Source organism: Mobula birostris, chromosome 2 (genome assembly GCF_030028105.1).
Source record: "Mobula birostris isolate sMobBir1 chromosome 2, sMobBir1.hap1, whole genome shotgun sequence".
NCBI classification, from domain to species: domain Eukaryota; kingdom Metazoa; phylum Chordata; class Chondrichthyes; order Myliobatiformes; family Myliobatidae; genus Mobula; species Mobula birostris.
This window is the reverse complement of record NC_092371.1, coordinates 51,069,084-51,091,397: the sequence shown is the minus strand read 5'-3', so window position 1 is coordinate 51,091,397 and position 22,314 is coordinate 51,069,084. Positions and strand designations below refer to the sequence as shown.

At 39.6% G+C, this 22,314-nt stretch overlaps 1 protein-coding gene across 2 annotated transcripts in view; it reads right to left on the bottom strand.

Moving 5' to 3' along the window:
- Positions 1-22,314, bottom strand: part of LOC140186428 (brefeldin A-inhibited guanine nucleotide-exchange protein 2-like) — a 146,686-nt gene that overhangs the window by 11,161 nt on the left and 113,211 nt on the right. For both annotated transcript variants that reach the window (XM_072240701.1, XM_072240708.1), the window contains 11 exons: positions 21,648-21,799; positions 18,272-18,444; positions 16,038-16,198; positions 12,226-12,356; positions 7,445-7,574; positions 5,296-5,431; positions 5,010-5,148; positions 4,830-4,884; positions 4,599-4,716; positions 3,608-3,747; positions 1,883-2,051 (listed from right to left, as the gene is read on the bottom strand). In XM_072240701.1, coding sequence (XP_072096802.1) covers positions 1,883-2,051; positions 3,608-3,747; positions 4,599-4,716; positions 4,830-4,884; positions 5,010-5,148; positions 5,296-5,431; positions 7,445-7,574; positions 12,226-12,356; positions 16,038-16,198; positions 18,272-18,444; positions 21,648-21,799 — 1,504 coding nt within the window. The remainder of the gene's footprint in view (positions 1-1,882; positions 2,052-3,607; positions 3,748-4,598; positions 4,717-4,829; positions 4,885-5,009; positions 5,149-5,295; positions 5,432-7,444; positions 7,575-12,225; positions 12,357-16,037; positions 16,199-18,271; positions 18,445-21,647; positions 21,800-22,314) is intronic.

Here is a 22,314-nt window from a genome sequence, read left to right as displayed (position 1 = left end):
CTCAATTGGATTGAGATTTGGACTCTGACTTAGCCACTCCAGGGCATTAACTTTGTTGTTTTTAAAACATTCCTGTGTAGCTTTGGCTTTATTCCTGTTTAGCTTTGGGTCATTGTCTTACTGCAAAACAAATCTCCTCTCAAGTTGCAGTTCTCTTGCAGACTGCATCAGGTTTTCCTCCTGGATTTCCCTGTATTTTGATGCATTCATTTTACTCTCTACCTTCATAAGCCTTTCAAGGCCTGCTGCAGTGAAGCATCCCTACAGCAATATGCAGCCATGATCATACTTCATAGTAGGGATGGTGTGTTTCTGATTATGTGTGGTGATTGGCTTACACCAAACATAGCATTTAGTCTGAAGGCCTAAAAGCTCAATTTTGGCTTCATCAGACCATAGAACCTTCCTCCAGCTGAATTCAGAGTCTCCCACGTGCCTTCTGACAAACTCTAGCCAAGATTTCACGTCAGTTTTTTTTTAAAGACAGTGGCTTTCTCTTTCCCACTCTTCCATAAAGCTGTGACTGGCAAAGCACCCAGGCAACTGTTGCTGTATGTACAGTCTCTCCCAACTCCTCCAGAATTGTCATAGGTCTCTTGGTGGCCTCCTCACTAGTTCCCTTCTCGCATGGTCACTCAATTTTTGAGGACGGCCTGCTCCAGGCAGATTTACAGCTGTGCCATATTCTTTTCATTTCTTGATGATTGACTTAACTGTACGCCAAGGGATATTCAGTGACCTGGAAATTTTCTTGTATCCATCTCCTGACTTGTGCTTCTCAATAACCTTTTTGCAGAGTTGTTCTTTTGTCTTCATGATGTAGTTTTGCCAAGATACTGACTCACTTCCAGATACACGTGTATTTTTCTACAATCAATTGAAACACCTTGACTGCAGACAGGTCTCCAAAAACAAATCTCTATTTAACTAATTATGTGACATCTAAAACCACTTGGTATGTTGAATTAAAGGGGGTGAATACTTATGCAATCAATTATTTTATGTTTTATATTTGTAATTAATTTAATCACTTTGTAGAGATCTGTTTCCACTTTGACATGAAAGATTTTTTTCTGTTGATCAGTGTCAAAAAAAAGACATTAAATCCACTGTGATTCAATGTTGCAAAACAATGAAAAATGAAAACTTCCAAGGAGTTGAATACTTTTTACAGGCACTGTATATTTTATTAAATTAGCATTTGTATCTGATCCCAGCATCTCTGCTGGCAGCGTATTCCTGATATTCACCACTGTGTTCACAAAAACATATTCCATAAAGCTCCTTTGAAATTCCTTGCTCTCAAAACCTTATACTCTCTTGTTTATGATATCTCTACCATGGGAAGAATTTGATGATCCACATTATCAATGTCTCTCGGTCTTGTATACCTTCTGTAAGGTCCCCTTGTGCAATAAATTCTCTCAATAGTGGATAGAAATTATTATAGCAGATAAAAAAAATTAAATGGTCTCAGATTATTGTAGTATAATGCCTGCCCAAGCAGTTAAAAGGTTGACGTTGACCAAGAATTCCAAATCACTTAAATTTCTTAATCACTATATCTCTATTTTAATGAATGTAAATACAAGCATAACTACTATAGTTAAAACCTTTTTTTTAAAAACTACTTCAGGTCTCATACAATGTAATAAGGTCTGGAGCATTTGTGTCTTGTCTAGAGACAGATCAGTACAGAAAAACATGATCTACCAAGTCCCTGCTGAACATCAATCACCATTTACACTAATCTACTTTAATTATACATTTATTCCCAAGTATAGAAATGGAGTTCTATTATACAAATGTAAAATATGTACTTAAAAAAATTAATACAATTTATTTAAACTAAATTTTGAAGTTTTAGTGTACAGCATTTTACCTGCTCTCCAAAGCATTGTCCTTTGTTCATTATTTGAGTTGAAAGCTTTGGCAAATGAATGTGACTCCAACAGACAATCCAAAAGTTTGAAAATCTGTTCTGAAGACATGTATTGATACATTCCTTGGTCTTCAGTACCAATATGAACCTCAGAAATGATCAAATCCCTCTGCATACAAGAACAATGCGCACTGTTTAGTTTTGTAACTTATAGATTTTTACATATTGCTACTGTACTGCTGTCTCAAAACAACAAATTTCATGTTTTAATATATGTCAATAATAAATCTGACTTTGCTTCAATTTTGTTTAGTGAGAATTTTGCAATTGCTTCAAATCCATGCATGAACATATTTTTTTAGCACCATCTCAGACAAAAATAAATGCAGATGACCTTCAATGATCTCACCAAACTATTTTTCTTAAACAAACATTTCAAATTACCCTTATTCTAAGTTAGGAACATTCTACCTCAGTTTCTTGTCCTCTGCCTACTGACATTCAGCTCGAGTTCTACCAGGATTATTTGGCTCAAGACTCCATTAAAATCTTGTTCCAAACATGAATAAATGACTTGAATTATAGAGGAAATTTCAGAATGACTGTGCTTTGTGACTGTGGTAGCAAAGGGGTATATGATTTCAAATCATTGTTAGCTGGAACTACAGAAGTTAGTAGTTGGTAACATTGAAGGCCACCCATCTGCACTACAGGATCTTCTCAGGACAGCAATCTGGGACCAGCCAGCCACAGCTAATGACCATTAGGGGAACCCGAAGATTAAAAAGGTCAAGCTTATTGATTATTACTGAAGTGATAAAAATATGGTTTTTAAATAATTAAATGAAATTTACAAATATTTCATTAGAATTTATTGCACCTGAAGTTGTCATAAAACCAGTTATCATTTTTTAAAAACTTAATTCCACAAGTGTACTTGATTTGTTCTTCAGTATATATCTATATGTCCATAATCATAGACAATGCTGGAAGAAAGTTAGGCAACACCTGAAAATGGAAGAACTGAAGGGGCCTAAAAATGAAACATTATCTGCTCCTCCTTCCACTGACACTGCCTGATCTAAGTGCTTGCAGCAGTTTCTATTTTTATTTCATTGCTTTTTTTAATTGCTGTTGACTTGTATATAGTTACAGACTAGCTTGTTATTTCTTGCTGCAGAAATCGTACAATGGAGTTTTAGTGCATTCATTTGAATTATTCAAATTAGTGCCAGTTTAATTAACGGTCATTCATATCCCTACAAACTTCTGAAATGGCAAAGGATTTATTAGATTCGAGAAAATTTAATACTTCTTATCGGATATAAAATTTTCAATATGGGGTTTTCTAAAAAATTTAAAAGACTTCAAAGGATGCTAAAAACTAGACAAGGATACAGATAAAATCTTCCGGAATTGTTGGTAAATACTGTGACAGTGCACCAGTGGCACGGAAATGACTCATGCCTTAAGCATGCATTTTGGAAACTGGCACCTTGACATAACAAATTATTCTTGGATTCTATTTGCATTTGAGCAACAATACCAATACTGGGTGACTGACTTTTCCAAATTAATTTCAAGAGTGGTCAAAGCTAGTTATAGAGCATTTAAATGAAGATAAGTATTTGGAAATGGCTTAAGCTTAGTAAATAAATTTTTGCCAGTCATATTAGCAATTAGTATTAAATGGAAACTGAGGCAGGCAAATAATTTTCACTTTACCTGTACAGCTGCCATAGTTTCAGCATCCTCTTTTTTACTTGTCGCTGGAAAGAACACAATGTTGTCTATCGTTTGGATCAATTCTAGTTGTACAACACATTTGATGAGGAGTGCAGCAAAGAGTTTCTGATCAGATATTTCTTGAAGGGAAGAAAAGAGCACAAATTTTGCATCAATGGGAACAAATGAATTAAATTTCAGATTTGGCATAAACAATTATCTCACATTTAAAATTTATATTTTACTTTATTTCACATAGTATCCATTTCATATTTTTACTGAGTTACAACAATTTTCCAAAATGAAATTTGGCAGTTATCTTCTTCCATATGATTAAGAATATTAATCTGAAACAATAAGCGTGATGTCACTATCAACAGTTGGCAATGTGCAACTGCACACTGCCTAGTCTGATTGGGTTTGGACAGCCTTATCCTGCAAAACTGTGTGTGCACTTAGTGGCTTTTTCCTTTTTGAACCCCAAGTCCACTGTAAAAAGTTTTGTTACCTTTTCAAAGTAAAAAAAACACACAACAGGTATATATGATTAAGATTGCAGGTCTATGACACTAAGTTAAATTATACACAAACTGCATCTTGTACTTTTTACCAGACACTAAATTAGATTTAGTGTCTGGTAAAAAGTACAAGATGCAGTTTGTGTATAATTTCTAATATTAAAAAAGGATAGTTAATAAAAGGGGAACTTAAGTTCACTTATGCCCTGTGCTTGGCATCAGGGACTACAAGGTCACTTCTGGCAAAATTCCAACTGCGATATGCTTTCCATTTTGGAAAGGTAGCAGTACATGGGTTTAAATATAAATTCTTCTTTTTAATTGTTTCCTGGGGGATTTTGTCAGTATTCAGGCAAGTTACCCATCCTGTATTTCTCTTGGACTCTGTATCCATGTTGAGAAGCTGTCAGCCAACAAAAACCATTGCACTCAAAAATTTATAAAAAGTATTGTGAAGCAATTGCAATACTTACTTGCATTCTGTTTATATTTCCAAGTTTCATCACTAGAAATTTGACTGAATTGGCTCTGACCTTTCTCTGAAGCATTTCGTTCTATGCTACAGATTGATTGCCTGTCAGCTTCCAGGTCCTAAAGAAACATTAAATAAAACATCAGATTATAAAAGTTATTAAACACACTGAAAAATATTCTGCACTTGGAAGTGCTGTCCAATTTGTGTAACCATTATAAATTATACTCACTGAACCCTTTTCTGAAGAATCTTCCTCCATGCTTGTAGGCCGCCATGCTAAAAGGCTGTAAGCAACACCAGGTATGACTGTCACTCGCTATCAGTGTATTCTGTCATTACTTGATATTTTAAGACAATGCAGTGTTCGCAGTACTTTTTAAGTTATATCAAAATTAGGAAACAAACTTACGCATGGGGAATGGTGGTCTTGAAAATGTTCAGCATACAGTCACATGTTTTATCCCAGACTAAGGGACTGAACTTTTGACCATTTAGTATCACTACATTTTCTAAACAATTTGTCCCCGATCGGGCCAGTTGTTCATTGTCTACATGAAAGAATGGGGCCAAGAAGAAAATTATTGGAAGTCAAAATGACCAACTTCATTTCATCACCTTTTCAAATCAAAGCGTTCATAAATGCATTCATCCTCAACAAGCACACTAAATTTATAGTATTTCTGGATCAGGGTTACCTTGCTGCACACACCAATGTAGCTGAGTAATTAAATCATCCAATAATATTTGATTCAAGATTTCATAGAACTGAGTGAAAACATCACAAATTGCATAAAGTGCATGGTTGCAGGTAGTTGTCATCCATTCAGATTTCTGTAGGAAAAAAGTCAGAACACTTAAATTGCAGAAATGAGACCTGGAAAATGCACTTCAGACTGAAAGGTCATGCATAGTTTGATCAGTACACAATATAAAACCCAAAAATAAGTGACAACTCGAGATTTTGCAGGTACTGGAAATCTTGAGCAAGACACACATATTGCTGGAAGAACTCAGTACCTCACAAAGCATTTATTGAGGGAAATAAGCTGTCGGAAGTTCAGCCTGAGACCCTTTACGATTCCTGATGAAGAGCCCAAAATCCTGTATGTTCATTCCCTTGCGTATATGTTGCCTGATCTGCTGAGTTCCTCCAGCTTTTTTTTTTAATGTATTCCCAAAAAATAACTGACTGAACCCAAGAACTTTTGGTTGGGTATTCTCTGTAATATAGCAACTCAAATGTGAAAGCAGCCTTATTAAGAGTAAATCAAAAATACAGCCGTGGTACTGATAAACCAATGCTCCTGCTGTTTGATGGAACAATACACTTTAGAATATTTAGGATCACTGCAGAATTTATTTAGTACAATGTCAGCTGCTTCTTCAATGATCCTTCTTGCATCATAAAACCAGAGTTTATAATATTTAGTGATGTTTCACAATGTTAATTCTAGTTGTAATTTCAGAAAATAAGACAGCTTTTATCTGGATGCAAGAAGACCGGAAAATGTTGAGAAAAAGGCTGTAAATGGCAGATGATATCCATGCCACTAAAATGCCAAGCAATGAACATTTCTTCTCACTCACTCTTGACATTCATTGGCATTTCTACCAGTTAATCACCCCACCAAAAATAGAGCCTGGAAGAATCAGCAGAGATCGGAAAAACAATGGGTTTAAGTTCAGGGACATGAAACGCGTGTATCAGACCTATGCTGGCAATTTCTAAGAGCTACCCAACATATGCAGTGGAAGCAAATGCAGAAATTGCCAGGGCCCTAAAAGACATACTTAAATCATCCTTAGCAACAGGTGAGGTACCAGAGGATTGGAGAATAGCCAATGTTGTTCTGCTGTTCAACTATCTAAAAATAAATCAGGAAATTATTGGCCGATGAACCTGACCTCAGTAGTGGGAATGTTATTGGACGGTATTCCGAGGGACCAGATATATAATTATTTGGATTGACATGGACTGATTAAGGACAGTCAGCATGGCTTTGTGCATGGTAGGCCATATCTAACCAATCTTAAGAGAGCTTTTGAGAAAGTTACCAGGAAAATTGATGAAGACAATGTAGTGGATGTTGTCTATATGCACCTTAGCAAGGTATTTGACAAGATCCTACATGGGAGATTGATCAAGAAGCTCAGTCGCTCAGCATTCAGAATGAGGTAGTAAATTGGATTAGATTTCGGCTTTGTGGGAAAATCCAGAGAGTGGTAGTAGATGGTTGCCCCTGTCTGGAGGCCTGTGACTAGTGGAGTGTTGCAGGGATCAGTGCTGGGCCCATTGTTGTTGGGTGGGTGGGAGGGACTATAACCAGAGGTCATGGGTTAAGGGTGAAAGGTGAAAAGTTCAGTGGAACATGAGGGGATACTTCATCACTCAGAGGGTCATGAGAGTGTGGAACAAGCTGCCAACACAAGTGGTGCATGCAAACTCAATTTCGATGCTTAAGAGAAGTTTGGCTAGGTACATGGGTGCTAGGGGGATTGAGCACTATAGTCCTGGTGTTGGTTGATGGGAGTAGGCAGTTTAAATGGTTTGGCATGGACTAAGTGGGCAGAATGCCCTGTTTCTGTGCTGTACTTTTCTATGACTTCATATCAAGCCCTGGCATCACCCTCAAGACATCAAATTTGCTCCATCAAGCAGTAAATGAATACACATCAAGCTATTATGTTGCTGTATCCAATACAATATCACTGCAGTTCATCACAATGTACTTGTTCTTTTTATCATACAAATGACCTAATTATAATTTCTAACACAAGTACTGACAGATTACTGGCTACCTAAACAAAAAAGTGAAACCTGGAGAATGGTCACTTATGCCCCACCTCAGTTTGCTGTTCAGGAAGCTTCATGTTATCAAATATACGAAAGATTATTCTAAATAGATCTTGCCACCAATGCTTCTCAAATGTTTCACCATAGCTTTTTATTATTTCAAACATCACTGTGAGCCCTCTGCAAAAGAGATTGCACAAAAATGTTAACTAAAAACCGTAACTCCAAGAAACCATAATTTCTTATGCAAATCTGAAACTATCAATGGTTCGGAGAATGAAGTCTGAGAATCGAAGCAGGAGTGCGGAGGAAGCCATTTTTGAATTTTTCGTTTTTTTCCCCCATCGGCGTTCAGAGAGGCGGGACTGCGCAGGCCGTGTGAAGTCAGGCAGTGAAGCGCGGAAGATTGAAAAGGACAGAAATCCTGCTTTGGGTTTAAATCGGAGAAGGAAGTCTGAGAATCGGAGCGGGAGTGCGGAAGAAGCCATTTTTGAATTTTTCGGTTTTTTTTCCCCATCGGCGTTCAGAGAGGCGGGACTGCGCAGGCCTGTGACGTCAGGCAGTGAAGCGCGGAAGATTTAAAAGGAACACAGCCTCATACAGCGGGCAGCGTAGTTTGCAGGCAGTGGAGTGAGCCGGGAGCAGAGTGAAGGCTTAAGGGCTTCGGCTCAACGGGCTTAGGCGGAAACGGGCGAGGCGATGAAGGTTTGGTATTCATTTTTTGTTGTTATTTGAGGAGAGGGGCAGTATGAGTGTGAGAGCAGCTTGTTGTTTTTGGTGCCGGATGTGGGAGGCCCTGGAGTCTCCAAGCCTCCCGGACGTCCACATCTGCGCCAGGTGCGCCGAGATGCAGCTCCTAAGGGACCGTGTTAGGGAACTGGAGCTGCAGCTCGATGACCTTCGTCTGGTCAGGGAGAGTGAGGAGTTGGTAGAGAGGAGTTACAGGCAGGTGGTCACACCGGGGCCATGGGAGGCAGACAAGTGGGTCACGGTTAGGAAGGGGAAGGGGAAGAGCCAGGTAATAGAGAGTATCCCGGTGGCTGTGCCCCTTGACAATAGGTACTCCTGTTTGAGTACTGTTGGGGGGGGGGGGGGGACAGCTTACCTGGGGGAAGCGACAGTGGCCGTGCCTCTGGCACAGAGTATGGCCCTGTAGCTCAGAAGGGTAGGGAAAGGAAGAGGAGGGTAGTTGTAATAGGGGACTCGATAGTAAGGGGGTCAGATAGGCGATTCTGTGGACGCAGTCCAGAGACCTGGATGGTAGTTTGCCTCCCTGGTGCCAGGGTCCGGGATATTTCTGATCGCGTCCAAGATATCCTGAAGTGGGAGGGTGAGGAGCCAGAGGTTGTGGTACATATAGGTACCAATGACATAGGAAGGAAAAGGGAAGAGGTCCTGAAAGGAGAATATAGGGAGTTAGGAAGGGAGTTGAGAAAAAGGACCACAAAAGGTAGTAATCTCGGGATTACTGCCTGTGCCACGCGACAGTGAGAGTAGGAATACAATGAGGTGAAGGATAAATGCGTGGCTGAGGGATTGGAGCAGGGGGCAGGGATTCAAGTTTTTGGATCATTGGGACCTCTTTTGGCGCAGGTGTGACCTGTACAAAAAGGACGGGTTACACTTGAATCCAAGGGGGACCAACATCCTGGTGGGGAGATTTGCGAGGGCTACTGAGGTGATTTTAAACTAGAATGGTTGGGGGGTGGGAATCAAATTAAAGAGACGAGGAGAGAGGAGATTAGTTCACAACAGGGGGATGGGAACAAGTGCAGAGAGACAGAGGGGTGTAAAATGAGGGTAGAAGCAAAAAGTAGTAAGGTGAAAAGTAAAAGTGGCAGGCCAGCAAATCCAGGGCAAAAATCAAAAAGAGCCACTTTTCAACATAATTGTATAAGAGCTAAGAGTGTTGTAAAAGTGAGCCTGAAGGCTTTGTGTGTCAATACAAGGCGCATTCGTAACAAGGTGGATGAATTAAAAGTGCAGATTGTTATTAATGAATATGATACAGTTGAGATCACAGAGACATGGCTCCAGGGTGACCAAGGATAGGAGCTCAACATTCAGGGATATTCAATATTCAGGAGGGATAGACATGAAGGAAAAGGAGGTGGGGTAGCATTGCTGGTTAGAGAGGAGATTAACGCAATAGAAAGGAAGAGCATTAGCCGGGAGGATGTGGAAATCTATATGGGTAGAGCTGCATAACACTAAGGGGCAGAAAACGCTGGTGGGAGTTGTGTACAGGCCACCTACCAGTAGTAGTGAGGTTGGGGATGGTATTAAACAGGAAATTAGAAATGCGTGCAATAAAGGAACAGCAGTTATAATGGGTGACTTCAATCTACATATAGATTGGGTGAACCAAATTGGTAAGGGTGCTGAGGAAGAGGATTTCTTGGAATGTATGCGGGATGGTTTTTTGAACCAACATGTCAAAGAACAAACAAGAGAGCAGGCTATTCTAGACTGGGTATTGAGCAATGAGGAAGGGTTAATTAGCAATCTTGTCATGAGAGGCCCTTGGGTAAGAGTGACCATAATATGGTGAAATTCTTCATTAAGATGGAGTGTGACATAGTTAATTCAGAAACAAAGGTTCTGAACTTAAAGAGGGGTAACTTTGAAGGTATGAGACGTGAATTAGCTAAGATAGACTAGCAAATGACACTTAAAGGGTTGACGGTGGATATGCAATGGCAAGCATTTAAAGATCGCATGGATGAACTCCAACAATTGTTCATCCCAGTTTGGCAAAAGAATAAATCAGGGAAGGTAGTGCACCCGTGGCTGACAAGGGAAATTAGGGATAGTATCAATTCCAAAGAAGAAGCATACAAATTAGCCAGAAAAAAAGTGGCTCACCTGAGGACTGGGAGAAATTCAGGAGTCCAGCAGAGAAGGACAAAGGGCTTAATTAGGAAAGGGAAAAAAGATTACGAGAGAAAACTGGCAGGGAACATAAAAACTGACTGTAAAAGCTTTTATAGATATGTGAAAACAAAAAGATTGGTTAAGACAAATGTAGGTCCCCTACAGACAGAAACAGGTGAATTGATTATGGGGAGCAAGGATATGGCAGACCATTTGAATAACTACTTTGGTTCTGTCTTCACTAAGGAGGACATAAATAATCTTCCAGAAATAGTAGGGGACAGAGGGTCCAGTGAGATGGAGGAACTGAGCGAAATACATGTTAGTAGGGAAGTGGTGTTAGGTAAATTGAAGGGACTAAAGGCAGATAAATCCCCAGGGCCAGATGGTCTGCATCCCAGAGTGCTTAAGGAAGTAGCCCAAGAAATAGTGGATGCGTTAATGATAATTTTTCAAAACTCGTTTGATTCTGGACTAGTTCCTGAGGATTGGAGGGTGGCTAATGTAACCCCACTTTTTAAAAAAGGAGGGAGAGAGAAACCGGGGAATTATAGACCGGTTAGCCTAACATCGGTGGTGGGGAAAATGCTCGAGTCAGTTATCAAAGATGTAATAACAGCACATTTGGAAAGCGGCGAAATCATCGGACAAAGTCAGCATGGACTTGTGAAAGGAAAATCATTTCTGACGAATCTCAAAGAATTTTTTGAGGATGTAACTAGTAGAGTGGATACGGGAGAACCAGTGGATGTGGTATATTTGGATTTTCAAAAGGCTTTTGACAAGGTCCCACACAGGAGATTAGTGTGCAAACTTAAAGCACACGGTATTGGGGGTAAGGTATTAATGTGGATAGAGAATTGGTTGGCAGACAGGAAGCAAAGAGTGGGAATAAACAGGACCTTTTCAGAGTGGCAGGCAGTGACTAGTGGGGTACCGCAAGGCTCAGTGCTGGGACCCCAGTTGTTTACAATATATATTAATGACTTGGATGAGGGAATTAAATGCAGCATCTCCAAGTTTGCGGATGACACGAAGCTGGGTGGCAGTGTTAGCTGTGGAGGAGGATGCTAAGAGGATGCAGGGTGACTTGGATAGGTTAGGTGAGTGGGCTATTCATGGCAGATGCAATTTAATGTGGATAAATGTGAGGTTATCCACTTTGGTGGCAAAAACAGGAAAACAGATTATTATCTGAATGGTGGCCGATTAGGAAAAGGGGAGGTGCAACGAGACCTGGGTGTCATTATACACCAGTCATTGAAAGTGGGCATGCAGGTACAGCAGGCGGTGAAAAAGGCAAATGGTATGCTGGCATTCATAGCAAGAGGATTCGAGTACAGGAGCAGGGAGGTACTACTGCAGTTGTACAAGGCCTTGGTGAGACCACACCTGGAGTACTGTGTGCAGTTTTGGTCCCCTAATCTGAGGAAAGACATCCTTGCCATAGAGGGAGTACAAAGAAGGTTCACCAGATTGATTCCTGGGATGGCAGGACTTTCATATGATGAAAGACTGGATCGACTAGGCTTATACTCGTTGGAATTTAGAAGATTGAGGGGGGATCTTATTGAAACGTATAAAATCCTAAAGGGATTGGACAGGCTAGATGCAGGAAGATTGGTCCCGATGTTGGGGAAGTCCAGAACGAGGGGTCACAGTTTAAGGATAAAGGGGAAGCCTTTTAGGACCGAGATTAGGAAAAACTTCTTCACACAGAGAGTGGTGAATCTGTGGAATCCTCTGCCACATGAAACAGTTGAGGCCAGTTCATTGGCTATATTTAAGAGGGAGTTAGATATGGCCCTTGTGGCTAAAGGGATCGGGGGTATGGAGGGAAGGCTGGTAGAGGGTTCTGAGTTGGATGATCAGCCATGATCATACTGAATGGCAATGCAGGCTCGAAGGGCCGAATGGCCTACCCCTGCACCTATTTTCTATGTTTCTATGCTCTTACCTTGTGCGAATATCCAGTTTGCAACGATTTATAATACAAGAAAGCTCAAACAATATTGGAAACCACCCTCGCACCCATACTCTATCTCTGGGTACTACGTTCATGTCATCACTTGTATACTCCTTCAACACCTATTAAAAATGTAAATACCAGTCAATATACAAAATGCACACATTCAAAATGTGCTGATAATTTAGAAAAACTTAAGTTTTACTTAAATCACAATGATATGAATGACGAGTGTCTTCTGTTTGTTGTCTATGGTAACAGTCCTTTGCATCATATACAGGTTTTAAGAATTACATTGCAAATTTTCTCAATGGTAAGTTTTGCTATTCATTTAACAGTTAAGAGTCAAGATTATTTATGCAGCCTTCCCTTTCCCAATTCACTGGAGAGCATATTCAATCTGTTCTCTAGAAATGTTAATGGATAGAATTTACAGTAAGAAAATGCTTGCCTACATATTCTGAGAGCCACAGTTCTATTCATGAACCTTTTTCAACAGATTAAAAGACACCCTTTGGTCCCTGGACTGTTAGCCACATCTCCTCATATCTCTTATGTGATTTGGTGTAAGGTTTTGTTTGGTTATGCTTCCGATAGTCATACTTTATTAATCCCAGGGGAAATTGGTTTTCGTTACAGTTGCTCCATAAATAATAAATAGTAATAGAACCATAAATAGTTAAATAGTAATATGTAAATTATGCCAGGAAATTATGAAATAAGTCCAGGACCAGCCTATTGGCTCAGGATGTCTGACCCTCCAAGGGAGGAGTTGTAAAGTTTGATGGCCACAGGCAGGAATGACTTCCTGTACTCCTGTGCCCATCCAGTACATTATGTAGTGGATGGGAGACATTGACCAAGATGGCATGCAACTTAGACAGCATCCTCTTTTCAGACACCACCGTCAGAGAGTCCAGTTCCATCCCCACAACATCACTGGCCTTACAAATGAGTTTGTTGATTCTTTTGGTGTCTGCTACCCTCAGCCTGCTGCCCCAGCACACAACAGCAAACATGATAGCACTGGCCACCACAGACTCGTAGAACATCCTCAGCATCGTCCAGCAGATGTCAAAGGACCTCAGTCTCCTCAGGAAATAGAGATGGCTCTGACCCTTCTTGTAGACAGCCTCAGTGTTCTTTGACCAGTCCAGTTTATTGTCAATTCGTATCCCCAGGTATTTGTAATCCTCCACCATGTCCACACTGACCCCCTGGATGGAAACAGGGGTCACCGGTACCTTAGCTCTCCTCAGGTCTACCACCAGCTCCTTAGTCTTTTTCACATTAAGCTGCAGATAATTCTGCTCACACCATGTGACAAAGTTTCCTACCGTAGCCCTGTACTCAGCCTCATCTCCCTTGCTGATGCATCCAACTATGGCAGAGTCATCCAAAAACTTCTGAAGATGACAAGACTGTGCAGTAGTTGAAGTCCGAGGTGTAAAGTACAGTTGCAAGAAAAAGTTTGTGAACCCTTTGCAATTATCTGTTTTTCTGCATTAATTACTTAATAAGCGTGGTCTCATCTTCATCTAAGTCACAATAATAGATACACAATCTGCATAAACTAGTAACACACAAACAACTGTACTTTTCAAGTCTTTATTGAACATATTCTTTAATCATTCAGAGTCCAGGCTGGAAAAAGTATGTGAACCCTTGTATTTAATAACTGGAAGAACCTCCTTTAGCAGCAATAACCCCACCAAACAATTCCTGTAGTTACTGATCCGACTTGCACAATGGCAAGGAGGAATTTTACACCATTCCTCCACACAAAACTGCTTCAGTTCATCGATATTTTTGGGATATTTTGCATGAACCGCTCTCTTCAGGTTATGCCACAACATCCCAATTAGGTTAATGTCTGGACTCTGACCTGGCCATCAGAAATTTCTTCTTTTTAAAATATTCTTACTCTCACTCTTGTGTTTCAGATCATTGTCTTGCTGCATTATCCAACTTCTATTAAGCTTCAGTTGACGGACCACAACCCTGATATTCTTCTGTAAAATGTCTACATACAATTTTGAGTTCATTGTTCCTTCAACGATTACAAGCTGTCCAGGTCCTGAGGCAGCAAAGCAGCCCCAAACCACGATGCTCCTTCCACCATGCTTCACTGTTGAGATGAGGTTTTGGTGCTAGTGCGCAGTGCCCTTCTTCCTCCAAACATAGCAGTGTGCATTTCTGCAAAAATGTTCAACTTTTGTCTCCTCTGTCCACAGAACATTGTCCCAGAAGTGTTGTGGAACATCCAGGTGGTCTTTTGCAAACTTGAGATGTGCAGCAATGTTTTTTTTTGGAGAGCAGTAGTTTCCTCTGTGGTGTCCTTCCATGAACACCATTCTTGTTCAGTGTTTTTCTTACAGAGGAGACTTCAGCAAGTTCTAGAGGTTTCTGCAGGTCTTTTGCTGTTACCCTTGGGTTCTTTTTCACCTCCTTCAGCATTGCACGTTGTGCTCTTGTGATATTTGCAGGATGCTCACTCCTAGCGAGAGTAGCAACAGTACAGAATTTCCTCCATTTGCAGACAATTTTTCTTACTGTGGACTGCTGAACACTCAGATCTTTAGAAATGTTTTTGCAGCCTTTTCCAGCTTCATGCATCTCTACAATTCTTCTAAGGTTATCTGAAAGTTGTTTTGATTGAGGCATGGTGCTCATAAACAGATCTTTGAGAACAGCAGGCTCTGTTGATAACTTGACTTTGTGTGCGTATGTTTTTTTAAAAAAGGGCAGGGCACCTCTACAACCCACACCACCAATCTCATCTCATTGACTGGAACACCTGACTCCAAATAGCTTTTGTAGAAGGCATTACTCCAGAGGGTCACATACTTTTTTGAACCTAGACTGTGATTGTTTAAATGGGGTACTCAGTATTAACGAGAAGGTGAACAATTGCTTTTGTGTTATTAGTTAAGGCAGGTTGTGTTTCTCTATTATCGTGACTTAGACGAAGATCAGGCCACATTTTATGAGTAATTAATGCAGGAAATCAGGTAATTATGAAGGGGTCACAAACTTTTTCCTGGAAATGTATTATCCATCATTTTAGTAAGCTGAGGTGTTAAGTAAATGCAGGTTGTTTTCATTTGAGCTTTTCTCATTTGATGTCAAATCCAAAGAATCTTACGCAAAATAGAAAAATAATTTTTGTTGCTCTCAGTAAGATATCACATTTAAACAGTTTCTTAAATTTAACAGACACAAAATTTACTGCTGGTTTTTCATGGCTTAGATGATATTACAAACATGAATGAGACATTGGGAACACAATGCTGATTGGGCTTTCAGTGCAATAACAAATTCTATACACATCTTCAAATAATATAACAGTTGTTTATACATTAGCTGCAAAATATTAGAGCACAGCATTGCTCAGTCAGCTCAGGGAGTGACAACATGGGAATTGGAAAGTGCGGGTCCAGTAATTCAAGCATAAAATCTAGACCTATGTCACCATGCAATCATGAAGAACACTGTACTCATGTCGAGCATGGTAGATAATATGCGACATTAGATTGCCCTTTCAATTGGAATCAAGAGATCACATCACACTTCTGATAAAAAAAAAGCAGTGAAGTTCCTTTTGATGACCAAACAGTTAGCCCTAAACCACCATCACTAAATCAGATCTGGTCATTATGACATTGACGTTTGTCAAAATGCTGCTGTTCACAAATTAATACTTACAATACTATAGTAACTGTAACTGAGAAGTAGTTAATTGTCTCTTGATGTCATTATGTCATCAAAAGCTCTACACATGCCAATGTCTTTCATAATCTCACCTGTGGTCGCTCAAACACATATTTTGCACAATGGCGAATTAGTCGTATTGCCTCCATACTGGTATCAGGAAAAGCAGCATTACAAGCAAACTCAGATAAACATTTTACTGCATCCTGGAATGAATCAATTGCTGCTGGAAAGTGCGTCTTGAAGATATCCACTAGGATACAAACAAATCAATTCACAAAAGGAAAGCATCACTAATTTGCTGTGATACAATTACAGACATTACAGCTATGAAAAAAAAGCCATAAGACCATGAGACATGAGCAGAATTAGGCTATTTGGTCCATTGAGTCTACTCCATTATTTGATCAGCACTGATTTATTTTCTCTCTCAACCCCCTTTTTTTTTTGCCTCCTCTCCATAACCTTTGACGATCTTTCTAATCAAGAACCTATCAATCTCCACTTTAAATATACCCAATGACTTGGCCTCCACAGGTGTCTGTGGCAATGAATTTTACAGATACACCACCCTCTGGCAAAAGAAATTCCTCATCTATATTGTAAAATAACATCCTTGTATTTTGAGCTCTCACATTATTGGAAACGTACTCTCCAAATCCACTCTATCTAGACCTTACAATATTCAGTAGGTTTCAATGAGATCCCCACACATTCTTCTAATTTCCAACAACACTGTGTCTGAAGGGTCTGTAATGTGTTGTAAATTTCTATGTTCTGTGTTCTAAGTATAGGCCCAGAGTCAAATGCTTCTCATACATTAACCCTTTCATTGCAGGAATTCTTCTCTCAGATATTCCTCTGGACCCTTGCCAGTGCCAGCATATCCTTTCCTAGATGTGGAGCCCAAAACTATTCACAATACTTCAAATGCGATCTGACCTCATCCTTAATAATAGTCCCCAATTTCTTGCAACCACTGAAGTTAGGCTAATTTGTACTAAAATTTCCTGTCTTTTGTCCACTTCTCTTATTAAAAAGTGGAGTGACATTTATGATTTTCCAGTCCTCTGGAACCATTCCAGAATTTAGTAATTCTTGAAAGATCACTACTAATGCCTCCACAAATTCTTCAGCTACCACTTTCAGAATCCTAGCGTAAAGCCCATCTGGTCCAGGTGACTTAGCCACTTTCAGACTTTTCAGCTTCCCAAGCATCTTCTCCTTAGTAATAATGTATACACTCACTTCTACCACTCCCTGCCCCCAAACACGCTCCAATTCCTGGCATGCTTCTGTTATCTTCCAGAATGAAGACTGACGTAAAATATTTGACCAGTTCATCCACCATTTCTTTGTTTCCCATTACTACCTCTTCAGTGTCATTTTATAATGGTCCGATATTCACTCTTGCCTCTCTTTATATCTGACAAAACTTCGGGTATCCTCTTTTATACTATTGGTGAGCTTCTTTTCCCTCCTTATTGTTTTTTAATTGCCTTCTGTTGGCTTTTAAGAGCTTCTCAATCTCTAGCTTCCCATAATTTTTGCTTTATTATATGCCCTTGCTTTTGCTTTTATGCTGTCTTTGACTTCCCTTGGCAGGCATGGTTGCCTCATCCTTGTTTAGGAATGTCTCTTCTTTGGAATGAACCAATCCTGTTTCTTCCAAATTACTCCCAGAAACTTCAGCCATTGCTGCTTTACTTTCATCCCTGCTAGTGTCCCTTTCCAATCAACTTTGACCTTGTATCTATTACATTTAATTTTACTATAAATGCAATTATCTACCTGTTCACTTATTTGACTGTTTAACATGTTACGTGCAACTTCAAAATAATGCAGGCACACTCCCTTAGATATACAAGATTCAGTTTCTGAGAACTGTCCATAAACCACTTTGTCTCCAAGTCAGAGACAAACATATTATCACAAAGGGAAGACAAATGGACAACAAAAATATCATAAATTCATTCAGTTACAGTCAGTCGCTGCAGATCCAATCATAAAAGAGCTGGAGTGTTTACAGTGACACAGTGTAATTTTAACAAGCCATTTGATTTTAATTACGTCATGATTTAACACTTGGATGTTTGCCCTTACAAATATCTTCTGCATAAACTATTAAATGTGATTTTATGCTTTGAAAACTCTACAATTAACATCTATGATCAAGTACAATTGACAAATCTATTTTCACGGAGGCATTATTTGTATGCATTTAGAATTCTTGGCATAAAGTTAGGTCTTCCATAACCTTGGGAATCCCAGTACTCACAAGTTTGATTAGAAAGTACAAACTAATTTAGAAGAAAAGAATATTTACTGATAATGTGTCCAGTGGTTTGAAAAGCTAGCGCCACAATTGGCTCCTCGTGGTCTGAAGCAGCTTGGTGAAATACTGAGAAAATGTTCTTCCATCCTGAACGGATATTTGAAGTCTGTGAATTTACCATCTGCGCAATACAACGAATGACCATGTCTTTTATCGTTGGTGACCTGCAAGACCACAAAATGTAAGAGCAGAATGAGGTATTTGGCCCATCATGTCTGCTCAACCATTCGATCATGGCAGATATATTTTTCCCTCTGAACCCCATTTTCCTGTAACTTTTGACATTCATACTAATCACGTATCTATCAACTTTCATCTTAAATGTACCCAATGACCTAGCTCTACAGAATCACCACATTTTGACTAAAGAATTCCGATATTCTGGTCCATAACTCTTCCACTGTTGAAAACAATCTTTCTATGTCTACTCTATCTAGGCATTTCAATATTTATTAAGTAACAATAAGTTTCCTCCAACCCCTTCATCATTCTAAACTCTAGTGAGTACAGGTCCAGAGCCATCAAACATTCATCATACATTAATCTTTTCATCCCCATGATTATTCTCTGGACCCTCTCCAACGCTAAGTGCACTTTTCCTTATATAAGGGGGCCTAAAACTGCTCAGCACATTTCAAATATGGTCTAACCAACACCATATAAAACCTCAGCATAACATCCTTGCTTATTTCTAGTCTCAAAATGAATGCTAACATTCCATTTAGCGTCTTTACTACCAGCTCAACCTACATGTTAACCTTTAGGGATTCCTGCACTAGGACTTTCAAGTTCCTTTGCCTCTCTGATCTCCAAATTCTCTCCCCATATAGAAAACAGTCTGCACCTTTATTCCTTCTACCGAAAAGCATGGCCATACACTTCCCTATAGTATATTTGATCCGTCACTTCTTTCTCCATTCTCCCAACCTGTAGTCCCTCTGTAGACTCCATTTCTTTGTTCCCCATTACTATTTTTCCAGTGTCCTGTTCCAAAAGAATAATGACCAACTTCCCTCGCCTCTGAAAAAACTCTTTATATATTGGAAAAAACTCTCCATTATCCTCTTTTATATTATTGACCGGCTTGCCTTCATGTACAATCTTTTCTCTTCTTAATGCTTTTAAAGATGCCTTCTGTTGATTTTTAAGTGTTCCAATCCCCTAACTTTCTACTAACTTTTGCTATATTGTGTCCTCTCATTTGCATCTTTGAATTCTCGCTGTTACTTCATCCTCCCTTTAGAATGCAGCTTCTGTGTCTAGCAAAACTCCAGCCATTGCTGCTCTACTGTCAATCCTGCTCGCATCCTCTTCCAGTTAACTTTAGCAAGCTCTTTTCTCATGCCTTTGCTGTTACCTTTGCTCAACTGTAATACCAAAACATCTTATTTTAGCTTCTCCCTCTCAAGCTGCAGGATGAATTCTATCATATTATGATCATGCCTCCTAAAGGTTCCTTTATTTCATGCTCCCTAATCAAATCTATTTCATTGCACAACACCAAATCCAGAATTTCCTTCTTCCTAGTGGGCTCAACTATAAATTGCTCTAAAATGCCACCTCGTAGGCATTCTACAAACTCCTTCTCTTGGGATCCGCTGCCTTTTCATTTTCCCAGTACTCCATGACCACCAGTGCCTTTCTTAGATGCCTTTTATATCTCCTGTTGCAATTTGTACCCCACACCCTGGCTGCTATTCAGAGAGCTGTATACAACTTCCATTAAGATCTTTTTACTCTTGCTGCTTCTTAACTACACCCACCAGCATCTTACACCTTTTGATCCTATGTCATTTTTTGTTAAGAACTTGATTTCATGCATAAGTTAAGCAATCATATTTTCTTTAAATTTCCACCTCCAAATCACCAGTTTTATTCCCCATAAGCCACCTCAGACATTCTACCCTCCAGCTTTACCCTGGTGAAGCACGGCAACGACTTGCTGGCAGCAAACAAAACTATTAACCCTTTATTAATCACAACTTTTCTTGGAAACAATGACTGCAATTGATAGCTTGTAACTTCCCTTTTGGAGCTGAGTTTTTGAACTGCCTGTATGACCTGCATTTCTGTGGTGTGAACTGAAGTGTCAAAGGTGCAAGATGTTTGCGGTGTGGCATGTATGGGCCAAATTGAGATGGTGGGGCCCAGTCCACAGCCCAAGAGTGGGGAACAAGCCAATATTTGGCCATTGCTGGAGAAGACTCAGAGGCGATTTAAAGTGGCAGAAACAAGGCAAGGCAGAGTCAGGTTGTTGGGGCCTGTGCCCGAGAATGAAAGATGCTTGGCTGATTTAAGCTGCAGGCCAGATTGGACAGGTTGCATATGGGCTGAATCAAGCCAGCAGGGCCCAGGATATATCGAAGAGGCAGGGCCCAGGTCTGAGAGCGAGGAACAACCGAGGTTTAGACAATTTAAGAGACGAGTCAGATCGAAAAGGTCAGAGTGTTGGGGCCAGAGGTGAGAGACAGGCCAGTGTTTACCTCACTGCTGTGCCAGGTTTACTCATCTCTGCACTAAACTGAGGCTGTGGCCTGTAATTCGTGGCTATGGACTTACTATCTTGAACTTCAATTCTGAATGTTATTTGCTTACTTTTATTGTTTGTGCAATTTTTTTCTGTAGATTAGGAGTTTGACACGTAAGAAAAATTGGCTCTATTGGGTATCTTTGTTTTGAGGTTTCCTGTAAGGAGAAGAATCTGAAAGTTGTATATAGTATACATTCTTTAATAATAAATGTACTTTGAACTTTACATGCTGTCATTTTCTACAATATCATACTTAAAACAAGAGTTTAATTTGATGTATGTGCTAATGCTTTTTAACTTCAATTTTCTGCCATAACCTTCCAGTTAATAATTCCAGCTATACCTACTGACTGTCTGTGAGATGTGGAACACCCCAACCCTCAATTTAACTCTGACAAAAGAAAAATTTTACAATACAGAAGCTTTGGTATTCTAAAAACATTTCCCTTCAGTGCTTATTCAGACTCCATTTTGCTTTAAGTCTGTAACAATAAGCCACAAGAAAAACTAGTTTGTACTGTGGTAAAGGAATAATGAATTGTTGGAGATACAGTAGATTTTCCAAACTGTCATTTCAAGTCATTCTCAGTGTCAGTGGTTTGTCATTTTATCTATATATAGAAATCTCATTTAACTCTCACCATCCTATCACCTCTCCCTCACAAAATCTTAAATTATTGTCCCAATTTGTAAATCCTGTCAGGGATAAAATTGTATACAAAATAATGCTATTGGGAAAACAAAAGAAAAAGCAAATAACTGGTACCAGAAATAGTAGAGTTGTTCAGAAGTTACCACATTTTCTCTTATTTTGTAGTTATAAGATTTTAAAAATACCTGTTCTTTTTCATAATGTGTTCAAAAGGTCTCAAAAAGTCCTTCTGGAACCGAAAATTTGCCAACTCTCCTTTTTCCAAAAATTTCATAGACAGCTGTCGCAGAGAGTCAACAGCAAAAATAGCAACATCCTCATTTGGATTGCATCCAACCTGTTCCAAAATAAAGACACAAAGCTATAAATGAACAGAAAAATATTTACTATTTCTGGAAATACAATAAGTTTGAACTACTTCTGCACGTATTATGACTTAAATTACATATGGAATTCAGATGTTGAAGGAGAATTTTTAGCAGGCTGAAATCATCGCGAGAAGTCATTCATTGTTGAGGCAGTGTGAGGTTTAAAAACAGCTTGGGGCCTTTCAGAACTTTTTGGCGGCCAGAGTTAGAATGGTCAGGCTTTGGTTCAACAGGCTTAGGCAACAGGTGCAGGCTAGAATTTATGTTCGATAAGTTAAGGGTATAACAAATGTAGGTAGGATAATAGTTAAGGCCGAGGAATGATCCTCCTGTAAGAGGTGGGATTGCAGGGTATCCAACGGTCTCCCTAATGACTACATCTGCGAAAAGTGCACCTAACTTTAGCCTTCTGGCTGAAAAGGTCAAGCAACTGGAGCTGGAGCTGGATGTACTCAGGACCATCTGCGAGGATGAAAACCTCATG